The sequence below is a fragment of the Dromaius novaehollandiae genome, chromosome 18, assembly GCF_036370855.1.
Source record: "Dromaius novaehollandiae isolate bDroNov1 chromosome 18, bDroNov1.hap1, whole genome shotgun sequence".
Taxonomy (NCBI): domain Eukaryota; kingdom Metazoa; phylum Chordata; class Aves; order Casuariiformes; family Dromaiidae; genus Dromaius; species Dromaius novaehollandiae.
The window spans coordinates 5,021,988-5,039,318 of record NC_088115.1 but is presented as its reverse complement, the minus strand read 5'-3'; the positions used below and the strand labels follow the sequence as shown (position 1 = coordinate 5,039,318).

Here is a 17,331-nt window from a genome sequence, read left to right as displayed (position 1 = left end):
TGAAAAGACAGGCAGAATATGATTTCCATGATTTGAGTTAGGAGCACATTAGTAAAGAGACAGAACTTGGTCTGAAGACAGATTTCTTTACAGGAAAATAATCTGAAGTCTGATTTGGTCAGGTCTCCTGAATGGTAAGAACTTCAGTGCCTGATCCAGCCAAACATCTTTGGTAATAAGGTACTTAGCTCTTAATAGAAAGGAAACAGATGTTATCAGGCCAATTGACCCAAGCATAGAAAGTAACTTAACAGATACAGTACTCATTTTGAGTTAACATGACTGTTGGCAAGAGGGGCAGCTCCTCCCCCTGCCCAACCACACATTCCTGTTATCATCAGCATTGATGCTCTTGCAATAACTCACCAAGCTGGATCCTGTTGAAGATAGATTTCAAAAAAGAATTGGTTTGTAGTAGAATCAGTTCCCTGATCAAATTTATTCATGGTCACTAGTGATATCATAAGGGAGCGGGAAGGCAGGATAATTATTTTAATAGCATGGTACAATGGACCAAAGAATCAACTAAGAAAAAAATGGATCTGTGTTCTTAGCCAGCTGTCTTAGCCTCTACTGAGGTCACCCTCATCCATCTATAATTAGTACCAGTGACATAAAGGCATCAAGAATTACCACAAATCTGATTTTCACTGTAGTCTTCAAATAAGGACAATGAGAAGAAAGGCGCACATTCACCAAGTCTTCTTCTGATCACCAACTCCAAATCACTAAACAGTATCTACACCTTATTTCTCTGCTATGACCACATCTAATTAAATAAAGTCTAGTTTATCACTAGATGAACATATCACTGGATGAAAACCAGTTATCAGCAAGGGAATTCACACAGTTACAGTGAGCTTCCAGTTCTGTCCCAGCGTTTCCTCTCACCAATATAGGGCTGCTCAGGAAGAAGCATGAACCCAGCAGCACTCCTGAGCCCTTCTCTATTTTTTATCCACTCCCCTCCAAGGACTTGCAGTTTAACTTCATGGGCTCCTGGTCTACATCTTACTGAGAATGGGACTCTCAAAACAATGGCTTGATATTTAAGCTGCAATGACATTAGTGTATACTCTAGCTATGTAACTGGAGCTTCCAAATAGTTACCCTCTTCTGAGGCCAACCTCTATTCTCTGCAAACTCCTCCAAAGCTTATATCAGTTTCACAGGTATTTTGGCCCTTTTAGGCTCGAAAAGAAGAGTTTCTGCATCATCACTACATTGCTCTCCCCAGATGGGAACAAATTGGTTTAATAAGCTCAGTAAAAAGATCTTAAGGGCTGAGGAAAGAACAGCCATTAAAAGGCTATTCTTCCCTCCAGTTCCTGTAACATCTGCTGTTTATTTCCCCAATATAGACATGAAATAAATAAACTACATAAACAAAGAATTTGTAATTTATTTTAAGAGTTTAACAGTGCTTCAGATCTTTATGGATGATACCTAACCTGAGGCTGGAAGCCTTTCTAGGCTATCTTCCAATGCAGTAACTCGATAGATCTGTGAAACTGGTGTGACAATAATCAATGAAGTCCAGAGAGATGCCAACATACCCCAGCCAATCTAGGGGAAGACCAGGAGATGTCCCAGGCAGAGCAAAGGGTTAATTTAAGAGGCTGTACAGTCAAAGAGGTAGAATTGCTTGTTTCATACCTTGTATTTCTATCATTTCACTAATGTTAGGCTTCTTTTATTTCAAATAAATGAATTATATCTTCTAGATTTAATCACTGATCATTAAGTCTTTAACTTGGCAGAGCTCTTAACATGCAGCAACACCTCAACATCTGTTTCCTGCAGATTTCTCACTCAGTTGCCCATCCTGCAGTTTCCCTGCAAAATTTAAAATTGAACTTTCCACAAAATATCTCTACACTATAAAGTCTTCATTTATTTGAGAGAAGATGAAACTGAGTTCTGTGAGGCTTCCAAGTTTTCTGACTCTCATCTATTGTGGAAAACAACATGTGTAGTACTTGAAGTTTTTTCTTTTCTTTTTGGTTTGGTAGGTATATAAACATGGGGCAGGGGCAGGTGTTTTTATTCAGTCAAATTTAAGTGGGAGGAACGTAAACAGTACAGAAAAAAGCCTTTTACACAGCTGTTTTATACTTCTATTGCAAAATCTGTGATTATATTACTGAACTTAAGAGAGCAGGTTAGAGGATGTCAGAAAGAGGGAGGTATGGGCTTTCTGCATACAACTTGGAGAGATGAAAAGCACTTTTGGATTGTGTAACACACCTTGAAAAGATTCTCAGTGACCAGCCATAAAACATACTAACAGGAATGCTTATATCAGCATTACTAGCCTGCAAAATGGACACCCTACTGAAAAAATACTACTACTGTGAAACTGTCATATTCACTTGCAGTAATTAAAGCAATTAGAATTATTCAATGTTTCTGTTGTCTACCTGAAAGAGTTTCCTTTGAAGTCTCAAGCCTATGTGCTCCTCCAGTAAGATGGTGGTTTTGGTTCAGGACTATACAGGGCACTGAACTGCACACTGCTAACTGAGACCAAAATAGATCTATTCAACATTGCCAATGCAAAGTACTATTCCTCTACCTAGCATGAGGTATCTAAATAACTCACCAATCCAAGCCCAGAAAACAGGCCTGTTAAAGATGCCCAAAGCTTTCAGACATGCAGAGGGGCATAGTGATACCCCGTGCCGCCTCTCTATTCTTAAGTAGATGAACCCTGCCTAAACTGTCAAAACTACATTAGAATGAAGATCAAATATCTTATGAGCTATAGTAACTAGCCAGTCTGGATGAGGAACCAGACTGCATGAAGCTGAAGAGCAGCTGCAGCTTCAGCTGACATGGGTAAGCACATATACTGAGAAGCTAAAGTCAAGTAAAGATGCTTGTTTGCCTTGAGAGCAAGTGCTCAGCTTCCAGATAAGCCAGCTGTGCAAGCTGCATACACTTCTGCTTCACTGAGGAGTAGGATGTAGACATTATCAGTCAATAGGAATAGGGATTGTTGGAGCATACCTTCTCTAGGTGAAGCTACAACAAACTGTTCTTCAGGACACCAGTTGTGGAGTCTGAATGTTTCCAGATGCTTACAAGCCTTTATCCAGTAGCATATCATTTAGTAATTTGGACTTTGGTAAGCTATCTCAGAATGCTGAGTTCAGGTTCCTGGCGCAGACCTGTTTGTAAACTATATTATATTTCTAGCAGTAAACAGCCCCAGAAAGAGGTATACCTAAGTGATCTACAGACAAATACAGATTTCATCATACCATTGCGCTATCACATAGGAATTTAGTTTCTAACAGTGCAGTTCACTAGTGCCACAAAAATAAGAAGAAAAAACACCAAGTCATCTTATCTTCATGTCTGCAATCTTCAGATACCAAAGAATTGACGTTTCAGTTTCTCAGCTCCAGCTAGGGTGACATTGCAGATTTCCAAGGGTATTCACATTGGCTGGAGTGGGCACTCCAAAATAAAAGGTTTCCATGGCTCATCTTCCCTTAAAAGCCATATCAGACCTTCATTGTGTATATGCACATGGTGGTAAGAGTGCCAAAACCTTGCAGGATTCCTTAGTTTAATAGTTCAGCTTTACAGTTCTTGCATTACAGAATATATTGTTAGGACTGTTAGGTTGATACCTCCTGCTGCAACACCAAAAGGGACTCCAAGAGTCACTTCAGAGTGTACTAGCAAGATGCAGGTAAATTTTTGGAATTTGTAACAAATAATTTTGAACCTCAGTAACCAGGTGATGTAAGCTATCTCCAGTTCTTTAAATATAGAATAGAAAAAGACATTTATTCTATTACCACATATATAATTAAATTGAGGTAGCACCTAGACATCTATTGTTACCTGTAGCACAAACAAGTAGTTTCCAGCCTAGAATACAAAACCTGTTTTAAGCAGTCTTCCGTATACTAGTACGGGGTAGAGCACATTCTCCATATAATAAATCGCACTATTACATGATTTTCTTGTCTAATTTAACCTTACAAGGTTATAAACTTGCCTTCCATACTCCAAGCCCTACTACATACAGCCTCTGAGCTTAGTATGTTTTTCTTATGTACTACTTTTTTTTTACTCCTAAATGAGGCAGTTACCCAGTTCTAAGTTCAAGTCCCATAGAAATGCAGGCAGTGCTTTATAGTACAGCTCTTTACAGTTTTAGCAGAACTGCATAAAAAAATCCTGGTGGCAACCTTATGTGTACTGGTCAAGAGTGTTGACAAGGGTACAGAGCTCCACTACAGGGTAGTGGAAGACCCTGCTCTGACAGAGGTTGGAGCAGGATGGGCAGGGGACAACCACCACTGACTGCTACTCAGGGCAGCTGAATAACTTCTGTGCATGAGGTAGATGAGAAAGGAAAGCAGGACAGCACAGGACACAAGCTATTAAAAAAAGCACAGCCCAAACTTTAGAAGAGACTTGGCTATAGATGTTCTCTACAGTTATCAATGAAGACAGGAGGTTCCCCAGGACTGTACAGCCTCAGTTATCTGTTTAAAGAGAGAAAAACCAGAATTAAGTCAGCAGTGGAGGTTATATTCCTGCTCAGTCAGCATCTCTCTCACTAGGGGCAGACAGGCTCAGTGTCACAGGCACTAACACAGGTCGATTCCTTCAGCCACAGCCATTGCTAAGCAGTAAAACATGATCTTAATTTGCACCAGAACCAGAAAAATATCAATATCCCTTCACAAGGTTCTTGTCTAGCTGTATATTGGAGCTTGACCATTCTACAGAAGACTTAGAACAAGCTACCTGCGACTTCTGATGCAAGATGTCCTTTCAAGCCTTATGCCTGCAATACAGTGCATTCCTTCAACTAGGAGATTAAATGGGAGTCCATAATCCAAATTCTTTCAACTGTTTAGGCTGCTAAGCTGCCACTTTCAACAGAAGCAGAGATAACATCTGACAAGAACACACACTATCATACCTGGTTTTGTCTAAGGGCAAGGGGGACATTGACTCACTTTCCTAAAACCCCTAAGACAGTTTTAGGGGACTTCTCTAGCAGAACAGACAGAACGCTTCCAAGATGATCACATCTATAACTCTTGTTGGTCTAGATGCAAGTTCTCCAGCCAAAGCAGCCCTTACAGTTTGAACCCTAGTATTTCTTCAGCTGTATATTAGGTACTAGATCCAGCAAATGGTTTGTGTTACAAGGCCAGGGGGGTTGCGGCAGCAGGCAATTACAACCCCTATTTGAGTCTTACAGGTTCTGCTAAAAAACTGTCTTCTATATGTAGGAATTAGGAACATGCACAGACTATACCAGCGTGAAAATTATAACAAGTTCTCTCCCTTCCAAAACCAATAGTCCTCTAAGCAACAACAACATAGAAGCTTATTAAATAACACCGATTGTTCTAGGTTATGCTCTGGCCCCAGAGGGCCTAGAGGAGACCTAGAGAAGAAACAGCTTATGAAACTGCAGTTTAGCTGGCTATAAGCCCTCCCCCAGTTCTGGAGCCTGCTGTGAGTGGACTACATTCATTCCTTCTTCTCTCCAAAAAAGAGTGGGGTGTACAGCAAGAACCGAGACTAACACAGGGCTGCAGACCAGTTACAGAAGTAATATTTGTAATCAGAGAAATCTGCAAAAATATTTATAATTGCAAAACAATATATGTTACCTTTACTGGTTAAAAAAAGTAAGCACGTACGCTGACAGCAGAATTAGCAGTAAGGTTCTACAAGCTCTAATAGCCATAAATTATTTCCTACCATTTCAAAGAAGTTTTGCTAATGAAAAATAAACACACACAGGGGAGAGAAAAATTAATCCATAGTTCATTAGAGTCCTTCAAGTGCTAGAGTTGAATTCAGCCCTTTCCTCAAAACTGCTTTACTGTTTTTCTATCTCAAGGAATAGCAGAACCAGTCACCTCTTCACTACAGTACATGTGCATTTCAGGCTATGTGTCCCCAGCTAAAAATTTTTAGTTGAGCACACATACCTAGGTCATGGGCTCTCTGCCAACAGGTTACATAGGTTATTCTATTGATGTTAAGTCAAATCAGTGCAAAAAGCCATATGGCATGGGTTAACTAGAAGTCAAGAGTTTGAGAAATATTAAATTAGCTTTAATTCTTTTGACTGAATGAGGTCAGGAAGCAGTTAAGTAGTTATTGCAGTGATTATGTGAGCATCAATAACCTAAACAGAATCAACTGTGGGCAATGAACTCTTCTTCCAGGAGAGCTGGAGACATGGAGACACAGGGCAACGAGTCTTGAAATAGATTTTTTTTTTTTTTTTTTTTTTTTTTTTTTTTTTTTTGCCCATCAAATATTGATTATACTATGCCTTACTGGAGTTAGATTACTCCCTACATTTGAGTGTTCAGTTGCTTCATCCCATCTTACTATTGGGGACAGGAACAGGAACTGTTGAATGTACAAACTAAGTATTTTTGGTCCTGGGATATCTTCCTTCAGTTAGACAGGATCATCAAAACCTGTAACTTTTATGAAGCCATTAAATACTAGCCATTTACACACAAATTTTTCAGATACTAGTCTGAACTTACCATTCAGACCATTAAAATACGACCACTTGCAACTCGGACAGTATACTAAGATTTCTACCTTTTCCAGAAAAGCAAGACAACATGTCAAACATATGCAGGATTGGTTTTGTGTGCTTAAAAGATCCATTTTTGTTTAACAAAACATTTCTGTTAAAAAGATGAGCAGCAGGTTGTATTTTTACCTTAATTATTAAAGTATGTATGAACATATAAACTTTTCTAATGTACCAAAAAAAAAAAAAAAAAAAGTAGGAAAGATCCCCTTCCATTTCCCATCAAAATGATGTACTGACAAAAACAGAGCTTTAAGTTACTGAAAGAAATTTCATCTAGTTCTATGCTAGAAGCAGGAAGTCACTACCCTGCACGTTCCAGCTCAGAATGTTTGTAATTGCAGTTATCTCTCATTTAGGAAAAAAAGGCATATACATTCTTGATCTGTAGTTAGCTGCATTAAATGCTTTTAAGCAACTTTAAAATTCCAAACACTCAGAAAATTATATCCAGAACACTGCATAATGAAGAGCTGAAACCCATTATTGAAAACATTTGAAAAGTCTTGATTACTCTGCCTTTCGCAGTTCTAGAGACAGCATAGTACATGTTCTCAAACTTTACTTTCATTTTTTTAAGTCATCTTGTTCTGAACTGGAAAAAAAAAAAAAAAAAAAAAAGGAAAAACAGGAAAACAACAGGATTCAGCTATTTCCTTCAGATCAGCTGTTTCATCACACTTGGTAGTAAACTTTGAATAGGAGCCTAGTTCCAAACAAAACCAACATGCCAACATGTTAAACCTTAAAGTCAATTCAGAAAGCTTGTAAGTTGTCCATACTGAAACACATGGAAAGATCAAGATGGGACAAAACACTTCTTCCTACACAAGAAAATTCCATTTCAGCTTTTGGACCTTATTTGTTGCTTTCCATCAAAGCAGAAACTAAGTATTTCCCCCTCCATATTAAGTGCTACGTCTCTCCTTCTTTCCTTCTATTTTGTTTTCAGACTAAATCCTCCTCTTCGTTCATTTCCCCTAGCACCCACATACCTTCCCACCAAAACTAAGGACCCATTTCAGATGTCTGCCTTTTCCTAGTGCTCCAATTGAAAGAGACAGCTACAGCTCGGACTGCCAAAGTTACTGCTTCAGCTAGGCTTCACACCCGCCACAAACAGCAAGCTGACACCACAAATGCCTGAGCCACTAGTAAAACAGCTTCTGAACTACCACAGCTTACAGCACAGCAGTTTAAGAAATGAGTCAGTGATTTTCTATGTTAAGACACCATATTGGATGGTAAATGTTCAGAAGCTGGTTCACAAGAAACCCAGGAGCATCATGAAACGAACGGCCAGAGCAGTAATCCCTCCTATCACAGCTCGTCACAAAAAGTTAAGACAACAGCAATCTGGAGAACTCTGAAGCATTCAGGACTGATGGACCCTTAAAATCCACTCTTTCCAGTGGTCTCCTTTGCATATTCTGATTCACATATTCTTTATCATTTCATGTTCCAATTCAAATGTTCTCTATTTTTCCATAAAGACCACCTCTAGCTGACTTAACAGATCTGATAACAAGTTTCAGGCTTACTAGATAGATACTAAGATCTAGGGCTTATATCTAGAAGGCTTCATTGTGGCATTTTACATGCATGCCTTTTAAAGATGAGGACATTTCCTCAAACTACAGGTCTCAGTGATCCAAAACTTGTTACAAGAAGTAGATCGTCTTTTAGGAGGGGAGGGTGCACTTTAAAAAAAAAAAAGATATGCAGAAATAACTCTTCATGGCTTAAAGATATGAAAGAACCACCATAACACACCAATCTAAGCAGAGTCATATTGAGCCCAATCTTTTAGTATTCCTCTTGGGTACCCTTATATTGAACTTCCTGCAGCTTCTGATCTGTAGCTATGAAGAATATTACTAGCTACATGATGGAGCTAGCATTAAAGTCTGCCACTCCAAAGCAGAGCAAGCAAGAGACTTCGGAGTCTATACTCCAACCTTTCCCACCCCCCACCCCCTCAGCAGTACTTTTAGAGCCCTGCTACCTCTCATCTTTTGTTCTGTAATAAACAGACAGGACCAAGCAGGGACATCATAATTTTGCAAGCAACTGCTCTTCCAGATCCTCCATTTGTGTTCATCTCTCATTGCACAATAACAATGCAACTCAAGAGACAGAGGTCATGCCACTTAGCAGATACTAGAAGTGCTAGAAGTTCCAGAAACTCATCATCATCCCTCTTTAGATGTTCCATGAATCTCCTCTTGATGACATGAATACCCTACCCAGATCATGCTGGCTGGCACTAGCTAGTTTTGACTAGTCTTCCCTGTTCCCCTAAGTCTTCTCTTGGGGCAGTAGATTATACACAGATGACTAAACCTTCTGGCCAAATTCCTCAGCTTGTGTTGTGTCCTTTCTAGGGGTTTAAGGGAAACATGTGTCTACTCAGTTGACAGTCTTGCCTCCTATTTCCTAGGCAGGCAACACTGTATATTGTCTACAGTAAATCAGAGAAACCAAATCTAACTAACTCACCACCTCTATCTTAACCACACAAGACCAGCTCCAAAATAAGAGATTTCAGGTTAATTATTATGACAATATTGCCTGGAACTCAAGACACACCTTTAGCCGACTGAGTTCTGCTAATTTTGCCTTTTTTCCCCCCCTTGCACAAAGTGTACATCAACAAGTTAAGCAAGCAATAGCAATTGCTCTGCGCTCTGCTATCAGCAACAGCAATAGTGCACAATTTGGGAAGAAGCTTAGGGATCCCTAGCAAAGATCCCTATCCAGAGCTGCACTAAAAATTGTCATCTCCAGTTCTTGATTAAAATTGCTGTGGCCTTACACCCCAAGTAAGCAGAATTTTGATTTCAGCTAAGAAGCCATTAATACAGCTGTGTAGAGACGCTATTCTTGGTAACGGTAGCATCCTCCAGCAATGCTCCTGTAACTCAGGCCTCCAGTTTAGGCCAACAAATCCATTAGCTTCTTGATCCCAAACTTTTTCCAGCTTGGGGGTGGGGGAGGCCATTAGTAATATACCGATACAGTAATACTCCTCTGTGACAGTAGCATCTCAATGCCGAGGACACAGTTTGTAAAGAATTAAAGAAAGCACTTTTGGGGGAAGGAGTAAGTCAGCTTTATATTATCACTTGAACTACATATAGATAAGCCAGCCTTTCACAGAGGTTTTTCTTTTTTTTTTTTCCCCCTCCTCCTTCTCTTCATTTGTCAGTTGTCCAAAGCTTCAACGTGCTGTACCATCTGTGTATATAGAGAAGTGACAGGTTCTCAGCTTGATCCTCGGAAGCACTCATGGCTATGTTTGCCATATGAGTCCTTAGATTAGAGCTTGCTTTGACATTTATGGTCTTCAGCTTTTAACTAATGCTATGAATGATACATATACTGAGAACTTTTGACTTATCAACTTGTTTACTTTTAAGTTTCAATCCAATCCTTACTAATTATCCAGCTACTTTCCTTATAAGCTTGTGGAAAGCATTCCACAAGTATTTTGCTGAGTTCTACTTTAAGGGTCTTCATGGAAGCCCTCAGAAGCTGGGGGAGGGAAGGTATACGGCCTCACATAGAAAATTGACCCAGAAGTACCAGCATGAAGAATATTATGAAGTCGCATATAGTTTTTAGTAAGTCCAAATACCTCCACTGGCCAATCTACAAAGAAGGTTGCCCATGAATACTTAGACAGAAGGGAAAAATGAGCCAACTAACTAGCAGAACCAGACAAAGCGAATTTAAGCTTTACAACAAGTGTTTACCAAGATGAGCCAAGTATTTAGGCAGATGTTACAGTTTCTTTTAAGACAGAAAGTCTACTTGTAGCTCTTAATGACACTCTGACTCAACAAGTGACTATGCAATCAGATTGCCAAGAAACAAGGAGCTACTCTTAACTGTATGCCACAGACATTCATTCAACATTGTTCAAGGAAGTAACAGGGTCAAAAGAAAAGCATCAATGGCTTTGTGATTTCTATCTCCATAGAAAGATGGTGATAAGCCAGATGTTTCAATTAGCACTTCCAAACCACTGAAAAAAAAGAAAGCTTTATCTTATTGATTTATTTTAAGCACTTGAATGCATTCTTTCCTGGCCCACTAGGTTGATACTGGATTCCAAAAAGACATTTTGCATTCCTAGCATTTTCCAACTTCAACTTTTAAATAATAGCATACCCTCTTATTACCATTTTTAAGATGCAGCAAGTTAAAACAAGTTACATGCTTATTCATATGAGCAACTAAACAACAGTAATTCAGCAAAATTAGATTTTGTAATATCTCATCAGCTCAAACAAGCTATTTCATACTATTCACTGTATCAGTTAAGTATGTCTGAGGCAAGTGCTCTAACTAGTGGCATGAGCTAAGCACCCAGAGTTGTCATTTAGCATTCTATTTTTGAAAGATGCTTGCAGAATTATTTCCATAGGAGAATTTTTTATTATTTGTATAATGACAACACAGAATTCTTGACCTGGACACAGCACAGAAAAAGATCCTGGCCTAATCTAACTGCTGGGAACATGTATGTATTTATGTTACCAAAAAACAAAGCTAAGACCCACTTCCTCCATTTCAAATAAGACAAAGAACAGGAATCAGATAAGCTTTAGCTGAATTAGCACCAGGAAAGACTCTAGTAGTACTTACATAGATGAGCCCAGAGTAATACCGATCCTTTAAATTATGCAATACAGAAGCTTCATTTAAACAGGTTAATTCTGCCATGTCTTCCACTTTAGAGAACTTGGGGGGATTCATCTTCTGAATATCATCTTTGTTGACTAGTGCTTTCTTTCCATTCTCTGCCAGTTCAACCAACACTTCATCCCCTTTTTCCTCCTTGATGCTGGCTGCCTCAAAACCATGGCGCTCTGAAGGAATCCACACCAACTTTTTAGCAGTCCAATCAGCCTGGGTGGCAGGGTTGTAGATTACAGCCCTGTCCACAAAGAGGTATCTCTCTGGATCTTCCTGTCCAGATCTCTGTGCCATTGTAGGAAGTGAAGGTGTCCACTAACAGTTACCCTGTTAAATTGGGAAGAAGAGAACCAAGAACTGTGTTAGATTAAAAATGTATTGGTAATTTATCATAGCTCTATTAATTTCAATTAAATGGCTTATCAATAATATCTTCTCTTGACTGAAGAAGTAATGTTAATTTCATGTATAGATTAAAAAAAAAAGTTTGCTATACAACTCATAGGCTCAATCTGCAGGATGACCCTCTGAATAAAGGAACTGCTGTACAAAAGTCAAAGTGATGTTTCATTTATAACCATAGACCCAGTAGAGGAAATTCATTAGTTTGAACTGATTCCAATTGTGCACTAACTAGGAAGAGACATTGCAAGAAATATGATAATTGTTAGCAGGAAAAATAATTATCTGTCTTCTGTGTTTAAATAAGAAAGATGTCACAATTACATTACACTGGCAAGATTTTGTTAAATTTAGTCTGAACAACAGGGGGGTGGGAAGGGGACAAAAAACAAACCCCCATGTTCAGTACATAGCTAACACTAGATAACTGAGAACAAAACATTTGTTAAAGAAAAATAAATAAATAAAAAGAGGATTTTCAATTACAGACAAGAACTTTATACATTTTGAGTTTCTGCAGGCTGTAGAGCCAAATTTTGTTTTTATTCCTCCTGAAAACATATTAGACTTAGCACTTTCACAGGCCTCTTATGTTCTCAGCTTTGAATATTGACACTACACCATGTTCCAGAAAAGCATCTCCAGATCTCAAGTTTATCTTGAGGTTCAAGATGCAGCAAGCACTGAAGTCATATTTTTTTCAACAGCTTCACAGGTAATTTGAAGGGAGGTGGGGAACCTGCTGACAAGAGCTCTTGCACACTGATTTTACCTATTTGCCCCTAAAGGGCTATTGCATCTTCAGCTAATGCTGTCATATCCAGAAGGTCAAGCCAAAATACGTACTGCTGAGGTCTTTAAATATCTTGTTTATTCATTCATTAGATCTTCTCTGCTGAAGAATGTTAGATTACCTCATGGAAGAGGCTACCATTTCCCAATATAAAGGTTAGCTTCAAAAGCAAGAAAGATTTCACAAACTGCATTTGTCATCTTCATACTATGGCATTCACACTGATGGAAGTCTTGCAACACACACGCCCTCAGAAGAGCATATAATTAAGTACAATAGCTATGTCTCCATCTACAGCATGGGGGTTTGTTATGCTGTCTGACTTCAGCAAGAAGAAAGCATGAAGTCACCGAATCCTTCAGAGGTTTGAGGAGCAGACCGTTTACTATAGACTGTTCAATTCAAATCAAGAGGTGATGACTCAACACTTAAAGTATCTCTAAAGAGCTTCTATATGAGAAAAATCCACTAAAGCAAAAGGAAAATATTGAGGGGGCACTTTAAATAATAGCTGGACTCCACAGCCAGAAGAAAGAAGAGTTATTCAAGGAATACTAGCCATCTAACTCAATAAAACCCCAAAAATTTAATATCAGAGCCTTGAACCACAGTCCAGCAAGCTAGCTGTCCCCGTTATGCTAGATTGCAACCTAAGTTGCAACAAAGGCCTGAAATACCATTGCTTCCCTCCTGTGCAAACGCATCCCAGGGTCAAGCCTGCAAAGGCTGCCTGGGTAGCTACAACATATAAACGCACTCATTTATGGCAAGCCTGGTCTCAGTTTTACACACTGAGATACAGTGAAAGCTGGAGGTCAGGAGAAAAACCTCACACAATGAAATTAATCAGCATTGTTCCTCAGCAGAATGAAAGGCTGAGGTCTGAAATAAACGCAAGGACTGACTTTGTATTAGTTGCTGGAGAATACATCTAGCGTTGAGGGACCACAGACAGCTACAGGGTCGTTTTCCCACTTCGCCTTTTAACTCCCCAGAGCCCATCACAAAAGACCCTCCACAAAAGCCAAGCAAGTTGCCCTTTGCTCCACGCAGGGCCCTTCTGCTAACAATGGCATTTAAAGGAAATACTCAGATGAGCACATCCATCACGCAGGAATCCAGCACTCCCAAATAAGCTAGTATCAAGGAAAAGAAAAAGAGGAAACCTACACATATTCTGCCTTTCCAAACAAAAGGGGAAAGGGGGAGGGGGAGGAGAGGGAGAAGCCCCAGCAGCAGGGATGGGGAGTGGCATCCCTCAATGCAGCCCTGGCGCTCTCAAGGACGGCGGCACCCGGAGGAGCCCGCCGCCGCCGCAACGGCCCCGCGCCCCGCGCCGCTGCCCTGAGGCCCCGCCGACACGCGCGGGCCCCGCCGCCCGCGCCCGAGGGACAAAAGAGGCGCCGGGGCCGCCTCCCCCGGCCCGGCAGCGCCCGCCCGCCCCCGCCGCGGCCCGACCCCCGCCGCCCCGCGCCGCCGCAGCAGCAGCGGCGACACCCCCGGCCGAGCGGCGGGATGCGCCGCCCCGCCCGCACGGAGGCTGCGGGAGAGGGAGAAAATGGCCACCTCTCCCCGCGGTGCGCCCGGGAGCGGCGCGATGCGGCGCAGGGGGAGGGGGCGCGCGGCGGGCGCAACGGCCCGGCGGCACAAGGGGTCTTTGTGTGGCGGGCCCGCCGCCCCCGCGCCGGGAGGAGGAGGGGGGCAAAGCCCCGCCGCAGGGCCGCCCGCCGCGGGCCCCCGCCGCCTCACCTGTGTGGCGCCCGGTCGCCGCCGTGCCCCGGAGCTCGCGCCGCCCGCCCGGCTCCTCCGCACTCGCGCCGCTCCGCCCCCCTCCCGCCGCGCTCCTTTAGCGCCACACCGAGCCCTCCGCCCCCCGCTCGCCGCCGCCGACGGCCCCGCCCCCCGCCGCCGCCGACGGCGCTCCCATTGGGCGCAGGCGCCGTCCATCCGGCGCCGCGCGCTCGCCCATTGGCCCGCAGCGCGGCCTCTCTCCCGCCACGGCCATAGCAACCTCCACACGCTACCCTCCAAACCCCGCCTCCGCCTTCGCCCCGCCCTGTCGGCGCTCATTGGCGGCCTCCGCCCGCCCGTCAGCCCCGAGCGCCCCTCTCAGTGGGCGGCCGCCGCGCCGCTCAGGTCGGGCCCCGCCCCGCGCTGCAGCACGCCGGGCGGGGGGCGCGGCGCGTGCCCGGCGCCGCAGCGGGCGGCGCGCGCGGTGCTGCAGCGCGGGGCGCGCGCGGCTGCGGCCCGCGGTTCCCGCAGCTCCCCGCGCCCTGCGCGCGGCGGCGGGGCCTCACGGTGCGGCCCCCCCCCCCCCCCGCAGGGAGCCGCGGCCCCCCCGCCCCGCGCAGCGCCTTTGTCCTTGCAGGGAGCTGCGCGCACGCAGCCGCCGCCTGCAGCGCCCTGGCGGGGCCTTGCCGGGCCCCCGCGCGCCCTGCGCCGATCACCCGTGTGCGCGGCAGCGGGGGTGCGCGGCTGCTCGCCGTTCGCACGCCGAGAAATGGCCCCGGCCCCGCTCTGTAACGTCGTGCATGACCAGTAGCGCCCAGCCCCCCTGGGGAGCGCGGCTGCAGGAAAACCCCGCTGCTGCCTCTGCGACCGGCGACGGACGCCGTGGCCCGTGGGGGCCTCCGAAACCGGCAGCGCTCCCCGCTCCTCCCGGCGTCTGCCCGACGGGGAGGCTGTGCAGCGCCCCGAGTTACCGCAGAAACGTGCCCAACCCTCCCGTGTCCGGGGAGACCCCCGCCGGCGCAGCGGGCCCAGGCCCGGCCGGGCTGGCTGCGGCAGAGGAGGGCGAAGCCCCCAGCGGCATCGGGAGAGGACGACGGGCCCTGTGGCCGCAGCGTGCCGGCCCGCGCCCCGCCGGCGCTGCCCCCTTCGTCGCCAGAGAAGCGTCCCGTCCCCGTTCAAAGTCCCCAATTCCAGAAACCCTGCCGCAAACCTCCGTAGTTGCTCCCAGGGTTAATTACCCCCGCTGTTTTTTTTAAAAAGGCGCCTTATGTCGCGTCTGAAGGCGTCTGACCCAGACCTCCAGCCCCCGGGTCCTGGCTCGCTCCCCCGCGCCGGGAGCAGCAGCCCCTGGGCCGAGGGCGGTTCGGCGACGGCTCGGCGACGGCTCGGCGGCGACCGAGCAGCCGCGGCCTTCTCCTTCCCAGGCCGCACGGGAAACCGATGGATGTTTTGCAGGTCCTTAATCACAATCCTGGTGGTTTCCTGGAGCTCTCTCCCATTTACCAGCACCTTCTCTGAATCGGGGGGGTAGGCAAAAAAAACCATGCAGTGGGAGAAAAAACCGTTTTCAGTGTCTCCAAAGGCAGCTCTCCGTGCCCGCCGGCTCGCGTGGGCTTTCCAAAGCGCTGGGGGGGGGTTTAACATTTAACATGTCGCCGTGGCTGCGGCCGGCAGACTCATCTGCTGCTCCTGCTTGAGTGGGCCTGAGGTTTTGAGACGAAGAGCTTCAAAAGCATGAGGGCTTTGCTCATTTTTTGCAAAGTCTTCCCGTGTTGAGTTCCCTGGCCTGGAACTGGGCACAGTGCGCTGAACCTCCTGGGAGCGGGCATAACCCTCCCCTCACCGCCGCCACAGCGCCCTGCACGGGAGCAGGTAGCTAAAGCACCGGGGCTTTCCACTGCCCAACCTGCAGCTTCGACTCCCCACCCAAACCTAAGGCAAATGCGAGCGGCTCAGGAAACAGAGCTGCACGAACCCGCAGCCGGGAGCCCGGCAAGGCCTGGGGGCCAGGCACGGCCCGAAACCCTTGGGGACAGCAGTGAGGAGACTCTCTCTGACGTCTACCGACCCCCCCGTGTTTAGGAAGCAGGACTTTCTGCAGACTCAGTGCATACATGCAAGCATTTTGAAGGTGCACCTGTGATTTTGATCATTTTTGGACTCGATGCTGTGTTCACAAAGGGGAGCCCTAAGGGCTTCCCCCTCCCCGTGGGCAGTCGGGCTCCTTGCAAGGAGCTAGAAATCCTTCCGTCATCTCTGCTCAGCTGCGCGCACGAAGCAGCTCCTGCGCAACCCCTGGCACCCGGATTCGTATGAAAGTCTCGCTCCTAATTGCCGTTTCAGTGGGAGGTCTCGTACGTCCTGTTTCGCAGAGAAATGAGGGTGTTGACTCGGAAGCGCAGGCGGATGAAAGCCGAAAGGCCGGTTACTCCCCGGCTGGTCTTGCCCTGCGAGGACGAGGACGGCCGCTCCCGGGCAGCCGCAGGCAGCGGTGCTAGGCCAGCACGGCGTGCGGTTCGGCTGGCTTAGACGTGGGTGCTCCGCCTGCCGCGCCTCCGGGTGTTTCCAGCTTTCCCTTGCTCAACCACCAGGCCTTCGCAGGGTGCTCGGGACGGGCTCACGGGGCGGCACGCCGGAGCTCTGCCGCGGAGCAGCCTGCGGAGGATTTCGCTCCCTGTGGAAAAGCCACGTATTCAAATGGTGGCAAATGTCCCTGAGTTCTGAAAGCCAGCCACCGCTGCCCCTCGGGGCGGCTCGGGACACGCGGCATCGGGGCCGCAGCACCGACGCACGCCGGGGCAGCACTCCCGCTCCACGCCGCTTCGGGCTCCGGGCAAAATACTTCCATTTTTAGGCATGCAGGCTCCTTAAAAGAAAAATAGAAGCATCACACAGAAAACATTGTTTTAGTGACAAACCGGCTGGAGACTTTACTTTCTTTTAGAAAATGATTTCCATGGAAAATCTTTGAGGATCCCATAGATGCCACATGGAGCGTGTCAGGGTTATAGCATTAAGTTATTATTATTATCGCACAATTATTTTTATCCAAGCCGGTACTAAGAAGGAATTCCCCAAATCCGCAGACTCTCTTTAACCCATA

At 45.5% G+C, this 17,331-nt stretch overlaps 1 protein-coding gene across 2 annotated transcripts in view; it reads right to left on the bottom strand.

The window, feature by feature from the left end:
- The window catches only part of MYH10 (myosin heavy chain 10), a 106,040-nt gene extending 91,659 nt beyond the window's left edge, over window positions 1-14,381 (bottom strand). For both annotated transcript variants that reach the window (XM_064522485.1, XM_064522486.1), the window contains exons 1-2: window positions 14,247-14,381; window positions 11,252-11,629 (exon numbers count right to left, since the gene is read on the bottom strand). In XM_064522485.1, coding sequence (XP_064378555.1) covers window positions 11,252-11,596 — 345 coding nt within the window. In that variant the 5' untranslated portion in view covers window positions 11,597-11,629; window positions 14,247-14,381. The remainder of the gene's footprint in view (window positions 1-11,251; window positions 11,630-14,246) is intronic.
- Between the last annotated feature and the right edge of the window lie 2,950 nt (window positions 14,382-17,331).